This window comes from Montipora capricornis, chromosome 3 (assembly GCF_036669925.1).
Source record: "Montipora capricornis isolate CH-2021 chromosome 3, ASM3666992v2, whole genome shotgun sequence".
Lineage (NCBI taxonomy): Eukaryota > Metazoa > Cnidaria > Anthozoa > Scleractinia > Acroporidae > Montipora > Montipora capricornis.
Window position 1 is genome coordinate 34,381,232 of NC_090885.1, and position 10,000 is coordinate 34,391,231.

General features: G+C 38.9%; 2 protein-coding genes and 1 long non-coding RNA gene across 3 annotated transcripts in view; 1 reads left to right on the top strand and 2 right to left on the bottom strand.

Moving 5' to 3' along the window:
- The window catches only part of LOC138040946 (uncharacterized), a 40,987-nt gene that overhangs the window by 12,234 nt on the left and 18,753 nt on the right, over window positions 1-10,000 (bottom strand). The gene's annotated exons all lie outside the window — the stretch shown is intronic.
- On the bottom strand, window positions 2,814-3,902 carry LOC138041776 (uncharacterized). Its single transcript, XM_068887486.1, has 2 exons — window positions 3,296-3,902; window positions 2,814-3,124 (listed from the first exon to the last, which is right to left on the bottom strand). Exons 1-2 carry the CDS (start codon window positions 3,900-3,902, stop codon window positions 2,814-2,816), a joined length of 918 nt encoding a protein of 305 aa, XP_068743587.1.
- Window positions 7,759-10,000, top strand: part of LOC138041778 (uncharacterized) — a 10,061-nt gene continuing 7,819 nt past the window's right edge. Inside the window, exons 1-3 of the mRNA XM_068887487.1 lie at window positions 7,759-7,848; window positions 8,798-8,833; window positions 9,466-9,501. Coding sequence (XP_068743588.1) covers window positions 8,821-8,833; window positions 9,466-9,501 — 49 coding nt within the window. The 5' untranslated portion in view covers window positions 7,759-7,848; window positions 8,798-8,820. The remainder of the gene's footprint in view (window positions 7,849-8,797; window positions 8,834-9,465; window positions 9,502-10,000) is intronic.

Below are 10,000 nucleotides of genomic sequence, written 5' to 3' on the forward strand. Positions count from 1 at the left end.
CAGATAGAGAAGATTTCGTTTCCAGAGCTACTCAAGTTAATGTTGAGATTTCGTGCGATCACAGATTTTCAGTGAGAGTTCTGTTGGATCTAGCCGACACACAAGCACGAGAAGAGAATTATTTCAGTCATCTAAAGGATTTAACAGCTATGCGAAATTTCAAGTGGTATTGAAATTTGTACTTCCAGGGGGAGAGAGAAAGAATATCGTATACTGGTATACGGAAGCTAGCAAAAACGAACGCATTGATACCTCCTTGTTATTTGATTCAGATGAAGAATCTGCACATAGTGATGGCAGTGATTCAGACTCCGACTCGGGAACCGAAAGAAATCACATTCTAGCAATAGAAGACGAGTTTCTTTTAGTGCTTATGAAACTTGGCTTGGGACTTACGAATCTAGACTTAGCCATAAGATTTAGAGTTTTGGAAGCAACAGTTTCTAATATATTTATCACGTGGCTCAACTTTTTGTATATCCGCCTTGGTGCTCTCAAAGTGTGGCCCCATAGGAGGGTTATATTTGATAACATGCCCAAAGAATTCAAAGAGGAACATCCCAATAACATCATAATCATAGACTGCACCGAGTTGAAAATTCAGTGCCCATCTTCACTTGTACTGCAGTCCCATAGTTACTCAATTTACAAATCAACAAACACTTTGAAATCTCTTGTAGGTGTTGATCCAAAGGGAGGTTTTATCTTTGTGTCACAGTTATATACAGGATCAATATCGGATAAGCAAATTGTCACAAGAAGTGGATTTCTTGAGTTACTGTCAAGCAAAAAAGAAGTGTCAGAAGTTGAAGATGGTGATAGTATCATGGCGGACAAAGGCTTTGATATTGAAGAAGACTTAAAGAAAATAAGAATTCAATTGAATATTCCTCCCTTTTTGAAAAACCACAGTTTAATGAGAATGAGGTCATTAGAACACAAACTATTGCAAAACACAGGATTCATGTGGAAAGAGCTATAGGAAAAGTCAGTAATTTTCTCATCTTTAACACAAGAACACCAATTAGTTCATTGGGTACCATAAATCAACTCTGGACAGTTTGCTGCTTCCTTTCAAACTTCATGAATCCTGTTTTAACAGATGAAGACGATGATTAACATGTGCTGCTGGAAGAAACTAGAACTGAAATTTCTCAAGAACTGCTAAAAGCCTTTACACTAGAGATGTTGAATGCAGTGAATGTTTGACCTTATTAAATATGATGCATTGCACCATAAAGACAGAAATACTTAACTGAGCTAGATAAAAATGTCATTAACTATAAACCATTCCTTTAGATTAAAGCATTTGAACACTTATGAATGTGTATTAGTAAGCAAATATGAGTAAGCTAAGGGTCATTACGTTTGTCCATAGTGCACCTTGATAAGTTTCTCAGATTGTTAAATTTTGTGGATTGCACAGTCTTTTCTTTTTCAAGAAAGCAATAGCATGCTTGAAATAAAATGAGGTTAATTTAGGCAGGAGTGTGTTGTTAACAACGAATGGACTGCTTTTCGGCCCTCTGCCAGCTGGGAAAGGTAAATTATATTCGATTGATTCATTAGTACTTCATTCCTTTACGATGTTTTACCTTTAAACGTGAGCTGGGTAGACGAATCCGTAATGGCGGGAATTTGACATGTATTCTTCACTGATTCTTTCAGAAGCAGTCACAGTCAGTATGGCTTCATTCCCCATGTCGACCTTCTAAATATGCCCTTTCCCTCAATCTCCATGCCTTATCCGTCATCCAGCCAAGTTCCTGCCCTCAGTCCACCGCTAGAAACCTCGGCTTCTTCTAACAGCCACGCAGAATCACCGAAAACCTCGACTACAAAGCGCTCCCCATCATGGAGCACTCTAGAAGAAGAGACCCTGATAAGAATTTACAAAGAGGAGGTTGAAGGCCTTCGGAAAAAGGGGCAGACAATGTGGGCTATTATAGCCGAGAAATTGGAGAAAGAAATGAAGGCACTGAAGGTCAACAGCTCTAGAACGCCTCAGAGGGTGAAAGAGAAATTTTTTAACCTCACTCGCCGCTACAAACAAGCAAAAGACAAAATTAAATGTTCGGGAGCGGGAAGTGACAACATGGAGACCTGCCCCCATTTCGACATTTTAGATGAGTTCATGGGCTCAAGAGACATCGTTAATCCACCCTATCTCGTGGAAACAACAAGCAAGAGTTCCTCAGAAAGCCCGCGGTCGACTCCATCATCAGCTCCTTCGACCTCTTCAACTACAGAGGAATTAGAGGGCAACGTCGTATCTGGAGAAAATCCCAGAAAGGCTAAGAAGCACCCTCGTGAAGATATCAACAAGGTAGACAGTGAGGATGGCAGTGGGGATGGCAAGAAGGGTGGCAAGGCGACTAAGAAGAGAAAGCGTCCACCTAAAGGGCCTGGACAGAGCGATGACGACCCATGGTTGGCCATTTTTAGAGAGAGCCAGGAACGAGAGGAACGGATGATGGCAGCTCTTGAGAGAAGCGAAAACAACTTTAAAGATCTTTTTCTTACCGCCATAACAGAATTTGGAAAAATGGTTAAGAAAGATTGAAAATATTAGGTCAATGTTTTGTTTCTGTTTTTTGCATGGAATATAATGCGCAAGTCTGATGTTCATATTCGGTATACATTTCCCTGTTTTAGCTACAAGTTAGTGATAAAAACACATTTGATACTTGAACTTGAATACACTTTGACTGTAATCATTTAAGATTTTGAAAATAAAATTCTATGAATACGTAGATTTTGCAGAGTGGTGATCAGTTTATAAACTGAAGTTAAAGAATGTAACTTGCAGAGGTTTAAAGGTAGTCTGCGATAGCTTGCCTTATCCTTCGGGCCGCATTATCCGGCCTTAAATAACCATCCCCACCATCATCATCACTGTCATCATCATCGTCATCTTCATCCAACTGGTCATCCATGTGTATACATATGTTGTGAAGAATGCAACAGGTAATGATGGTTTGGGGCACACGATCCGTAGATTCTTCCAGTTGCTTTAACAGACAACGCCAGCGGGTTTTTAATTTTCCAAAAGCATGTTCAATTATCACGCGTGCTTTAGATAAGCGATAGTTGACACGCTGTTGTGCTGCTGTTAAAGCACCTCCTGCAGGAAAGGGAGTCATAAGCCATGGACGAAGCGGATAGGCAGGATCACCCAGTATTAGGGGACTCACATTTGTTCGGTTTATTACAGTAACTGGTCTGGTTAGAATAGTACCATTTTCTATCTCCCTGAAAACACCTCTTAGACGAAGCACTCAAGCATCATGTATGCTCCCTGGCCACCCAGTACTTACATCCAAGAATAGCATTCGAGAATCAGTCACAGCCTGAGTCACAATTGAATATTTTTGCTTTGTGTTGAAGTAATCGGCTGGGTTTAAAAGTGGTGCTTTTATTTCCACATGTGTACCATCAATTGCCCCTACCACGTGTGGAAAATCCAGCTTCTCTTCGAATTTGCTTATAGTCTCTTTGATGTCATCTTCATGAATTGGTAAAGAAATGAAATCGTTCTTCCTCTGGTTTATTGCTTCACTAAAACTGTGGCATATTTTAATTGCAGAGGACTTTCCAATGCCGAACGTTATTGCAGTAGATCGATAAGAATTTCCTGACCCTAGTCTCCACAGAGCTATCGCTACTCGCTTCTGTACAGGAATCGCCTGTCGAAAACGTGTGTTTTGGTGTTGGATGTCTAGAGTAACTATCCCACAGATATAATCAAATGTTCCTCTAGAAACTCTAAAATGCCTTTTCCAAAGGCTGTTAAGAGCTCTGTTATTGAGCATTTCCTCTAGCCAATGTTGTGGGCAAGGGTAAACCCAAACGCGATGAAACCTTCTTACTCTTCGAGCTCTCAACAACCGTGCCAGAAACATCCTTCGGCGATGTAGAAATTGGCTCAAGACCATATGACGATGTAGATTGATCCTCCTTGTAACAAGTATTAAAGTAATGATAAAAAACAATCCAGCAAGAACACGATGATCAAGCATCTTGCTGCGAGATTGCTTTTCCCGCGAAATTGCAAGTTGAGATGTCTGACAAGTTGACAGCTATAAATTTCAAACTGCTGTTTAAAACTCCTAGTGGGACCGCAGGTTATGTGACACCGTTGTTACACTGTTGTTGACCTGAGAGGTCAAAACAGCATTGTAACAGCGCTGTCAAGTGCTAGTGGGACCCCAACCATTATGTATGTAATTTCCTGTAAAGAATTTATAGCCTTTCTCGCCAACCTCCTTTTTTCCACAGCCTGTCAAGTGTTTTGAAATAGTAATTGAAGATACTTTAGGGACTTTCCTTTCCTTTTCCAAGGATTTTAACCAGCGCGACTCAAGTTCAACTACAGAATCCGCCATCTTGAATGTTCTGTTTACCCATTTCAGACCACGTGATCAGGAAGCTAAAGAGGTCTATTTTCTTTTGTTTTAAGTGTTATAAAGTTTGACAAAAAATATGCGAAAAAATGAGCGATTGCAGAATACCCGGCCCACTAAATGTCCTACTTAAAAAAACTGCCACCGCAGTCCGCAATCCCATAGTTGACGAATAAAAACTGTTAAAGGGCAAGCAGTAAAATGAACTGCCACCGCGGTCCGTAATGCCATAGTCGATGAATGAAAATTATTAAAAGCCAAGCAGTAAAATAAACTGCCACCGTGATCCGCAGTTTTTTCTTCACATGATCTCGTAAAAGTGTAATTAACTGAACCTCAAAATAAAAGGAGAGCGTTTAGACTTAAAAGTACAATGTGCGCGCCATTATGGCTGCCGGTTCTATTAGGCTTATTTTATTTAATTTTGACTTTTCTACCCGATGGGTTTCGTCTTTATGTTGCTGGAAAGATCTTCAAAGTCAATACCTTTACGACTGGCTGTGGTTTGCGTCTTGATGGCTCTGAATTATTCTACAATTCCGACAAGCTTTGCTTCAAGGTTGTTAAATTTAAATCGATCATGTTTACCTCTCGAGTAGGAGTACGCCGTGAGGGTTCAGTTTGGATGAAACATGGAATTTTACTTCTCCAGACTCCTGATTTTGACTTTACAAAGGATTTGACTATCTTTGTCGACGTTAAAAGCAACCCAGGAGATATCGAATTAACACAAGATTCAAGTTCTTCGTCGATTTGCTAGTCAAATGCGTTGTTTCGCATTGTTTACGGTCGGAGGGAACTACGATGACTGAGGAAACTCGCAAGCTCGTATATTGCACCCGATGTGCACATAGTTCATTGCACTTTAGCATTTGATTAAGGGCCAAGTCGCACTAGAGGACAAAACTGTTTACTTATGTCAAAAATCTGTCATCACAATGAAAAACCAAGTGCGACCGGTTTGTCCACGGAAGGACAAAATTTGGTCACAGACGGACAAACTTCAAAGATGCCGTCGACTACCTCTGGAGCAGGCCAAACTGAAACAAATCTTGGAAAACAATAGCGAGGGTGTCTTGATTCGGAAATGATTTGACAGGTGATATGTAGCAGAGTCTCTATGCTAAAGACTTCGTGGTAAAATTGATAACGTTCTCATTTGGCAACAACATGAATCCAGGCGCGGGCGACCAATATTTTCCGTATGAAATGGGGCAACAATTTCCTCAATATCCACCAGGATGGATCTGTCCGATGCCTATCCCTTACATATTCAACGATCGAGGAACTCCCAGCCCATCTCCTTCTACCACGAGTTCTGACTCGTTGCAAGAATCCTTTCAGTTCAGCAAAGACGGCTCAATGCCGGGATCATCCCAAACTTCTTTGCGCCGTACATCTTCGTCAGCCGAGAACATTTTGAGATCCCTCGTGTCGCGGTTTGTGGATCGCAAAAAGCGAGTAAAGGCGGTTTCGCAGGAAATTGTGCGACGCTCACAGCATGGTGTGATGTTTTGTTCACATATTTTGTTCTCAAGTGCGACTGTAGCTTTCCGGACAATTTTTTTGTCACTGGCCGATTTCAAGTCAGATTTGTCCTGAACAAATTCCGAAATTGCCCTCTAGTGCGACTTGGCCCTAAGATGACTAAGTGTAAAGCGGTCTTTATAAAGAAATTTAAACCTCCCAAAATGAATACTGTGTAGATTTAAAATGTCTTCGCATTACAGCACTTTAAGGACGTAAACTGTGTTACTTTGTCTCGAAATATGATAATCGTCATCAGAATACCAATGTCGCAACGGTAGCCAATTTAATTACTAAAGTTACTAAAATGCACATTTCTCTTCTAGATGAGCAACAAAGCAACCTAGAAGTAGAGTCAGAAGAGTGTACGTATTTGTATGAAAATCTAATTGGTCAACAATCATCTTGAAGTTAAAACCTTTATCTCTGTGACATAGAGCCACATGAAGTTCCCACTACGAAACAAAGTACTTCTAAGTACACATTGTTCATACTCTTACAAACTTGCTTACCTTTTTGTTGTTTTCAAGTTGCGTTTTGAAAAAAATGTACGAAGAGATAATCAGATTAGCTTCGTGCCATCAAAAAGACAAGAGCTAGTAATCATTTTGCGCTAATTTTGGTCCATGTCAAGTTCCCTTAATCTTATTTTTATTTTTCTTACAATCTTTTTTAGTTTTTGTCGCATTGGATTATCGTAAGTATTCCGGTTTATTTTATTTTAAACGGCTTCCTTGACATAAAAATGCGATTACCCTATTTACAAATCAACAATTATCAATTATCAGCCCAATCAAAATGTGCCAACAGCCGGCTATTCAGCCCCCTACAACGCAATATCTGCCGCTTACTTTTAAGTTGCTGTTTATCACTGTAAACTATAAACATAAGTTATACTTACAAAGTATTATTATTTTTCATGCCATGTTGTTCCTTTAATCACTACGTTTCGACTGTATACTGCTAGCCTTCATCATTTCTCAGACTGTAAGGTTTCTTCTACCAGTTCAAATTGTAACCAAAAAATACACCACGTCAGCCCAAGCCGCACAAGCCACGCACACGATCACTTCAACAGCTACCTACAGGAATTGATTAACGTTTACAAACCCAAGCAACAACTTCGATCCTCTTCCAAAAAATACCTTCAGTCTTTTCCCTACAAGCTACGGAACTATGGATATAAGGCGTTTAGTACATCAACACCTACACTTGGCAATAAAATTTCACAATTAAGCATCAATGGTCTCAAAATATACAACCTTACTAATTTCATTACATTCTTTTCATCTCCAACGATAATTTTACACTAGCCCTTACATTTACGATTGACAAGGTCACGTGACCATCTGCTACAAAGGACCTATCCCCAACCACATTCCGAAAGCCTTTTCCCGCCCTGCCTCAAGTCAAGAAAAAACCCCTATTCTCACCGCGCCCCAAACCAGGAAAAAGGCCCTGAAAACGAGGTTGCCTATTCCCGATACAAACGCAATGGCTAATCCACCTTCTTGTCACTCAAATAAGTTAGAGCCAATAAGGTCCTTTTATGAAACGCCATGTGACATCGCTTAGTGATTCCTGTACAAAACACCAACACCCTGATTCTTTTCCGCCAGTGTCGGACATTGAGCAGCAGCCGCCGCTTATTTTCTCTCGTATAAACGGTCCTATAATTGTTAGTTGTGCTTCAGCATTCGATTAAGATGAGTAAGTTTAAAGCGGTCTTTGTAAAGAAATTTAACCCTCACAAAATACACTACGTCAAACTAAACTGCACAAACTGCGCACACCATCGCTTCTACAAGAACGTCTTGAAAATTGTGTCCTAATGGCGTAGGAAAGTGATCCGCATGGATGGTCAACGGCCACAGTTCTTGCAGATACAAACAAGATAGTATCCAAACGACTTCGTGAGGTTAGCACAAAGATGTAGCCCTAATATAGTATCAAATATGTAGTCCTGAAAACCCATAGCTTTGCATTGAGGTGATATATTGCTTAAATAAGATAAAGACCTGAAGCTTTCAGTTTAATTGACTCTATAGTATATTGTGAGTCAACTTTCAACAACTAAGTTTCTCACTTTCACAGTTAAAAAGTACCTGCCTGTACTATAGTTATCCTTTCTTTCAATAATGCTTTTAGCTGAATACAACGTTAATTTGAAAATTGAAGGTCTTATGTGATTCTTCATTACTACCTAATAAGGGCACAGTTTACCCTAAAATGCACTAGATGCAACCATTTAATGAAGCCAATATTTTCATAATTTTCCGGAGAATGCTCCCAGAACCCTCCTAGCATGCAAGGGCTGCAGACGGCTACTTATTATTACTAAAGCCAACTTGGCTGCTACTAAAACATTTTGACTAGGCTGGTCAATATCATAATCGGAAAGTTATTTTCACCCTATGAACTTTTTAGACCCAAATGGACAAAATAGTCTTAATGGTTTGCTTGCTTTTCTATATTTGTTTTCGAATTACTTTTACAAACTTATAAAGAAATTAGCAACTTCATTCTCAAGGTCTCCGTTCGACAAAGAGATTAAAAAGCAATGCATCAGTTGCTGTCACATGAAGGAACTGGTCATTATACTGGGAGAGAAAGAGCTGGTGTAAATAGGTGTGGTCACTGAATTTTATGCTGGGGGAAAAGGGAACACACTTTAAATAATGTTTCTTGAACAGTTAACAAGTAACGAGTGACAAACTAAAACAGAGTAAGAGAAACATAAAAAGATGCTGTATAAAGGACAAAGTCAAGAAAATTTCAACATACCCCCATCCCCATTAGTTCCATTAACCACCCCACCCTTTCAACAAATAATCAGTCTCTTTTTAATGGTCTTCTCAATGTTACAGGTCAAGAACAACTGCAAGCAACCATGATGGATTTTTGTAAGTATTCCTTTTGAACATAACTTACAAAACTATTAACACTACATCTACATGTAGACAATTTTATACCCATCTTACACCCATAATAGTGTTATTGGCAATTCACAAAATTTCTATAATGGTCAATCAGCTTCATAGATGTATGTAAGGAATCAAATGGTCTTTGCAAGCATGCTGGCTTACAAATGTCCACCTCCGCTTTTACTAGTAATAGTTTAAAATGTTGAAAATTTTAACAATGTTGCTGAATTGGAGTCTGGAGATGAATTTCGTCTATTACGTTCACCATTTTGACTAACTCATGAAAAACGGAGTGTTTTTGTACATGTAGCGTTTCGAAGCACTTGCAAACTCAAATCAAAAACAGAGACATTAAAGCCTATAATTTGAACCTCATATTAATGGCAAACAAAAAACTACAGCACTCCAGTAATTTTTACCTCTTTATCCCTTGAACAGTTGACAAGTAACGAATAACAAACTAAAACAGAGTAACACAAAAATAAAAAATGCTATACAAAGGAAAAGATAAAAAAAAATTCAACATGCCTCCATCCCTGCTAGTTACATTAACCACCCCACCCTTTCAACAAATGACCAGTCTCTTTTTAATGACTTTCTCAATATTGCAGGCGAAGAACAACTGCAGCCAAGCATGATGGATTTCTGTAAGTATTCCCTTTGAACATGACTTACAAAACTGTTAACACTACATCTAAATGTAGAAAATTCATACTCATCTTACACTCATAGTAACTTGCTATTGGCAATTCACACAATTTCTATAATTGTCAATAACTCACCTTCATAGAGGTACGTAAGATAATTAAATGGTCAACAATTTTTTTTTGAGAGCACAAACACTGACGAAAGTTGACCTTAGGAGCAACAAATACTGTCCTAAATGAAGCTGCAGAGCACTTATCAAAATATGCAAACAAAACCAAACAACCACTCACCAAAATTTACAAGCATTACCAACAAAGCCAAATTTTACAAGAAACTTCTTGTGTAATTGGTTTACATCCAACATCATTGAATCTGACTTATCTGACAACAATTAATCTTAACTTGAAAAATTTTCAAGCTAAAGAAAGTCAAAGCAATCACTCATTAAAAAAGAAACAATTTTGTTTAGTACAGGCTCACTCAATCTAGAAAGTTTCA

What these genes read in the sequence shown, in the direction of transcription:
- LOC138041776 (XM_068887486.1), bottom strand. Translation starts at nt 3,902, where the DNA reads ATGTTTCTGGCACGGTTGTTGAGAGCTCGAAGAGTAAGAAGGTTTCAT. An exon ending in AAGTACTGGGTGGCCAGGGA is followed by an intron (nt 3,125 to 3,295) that starts GCATACATGATG and finishes CCTTTCCTGCAG; the next exon opens with GAGGTGCTTTAACAGCAGCA.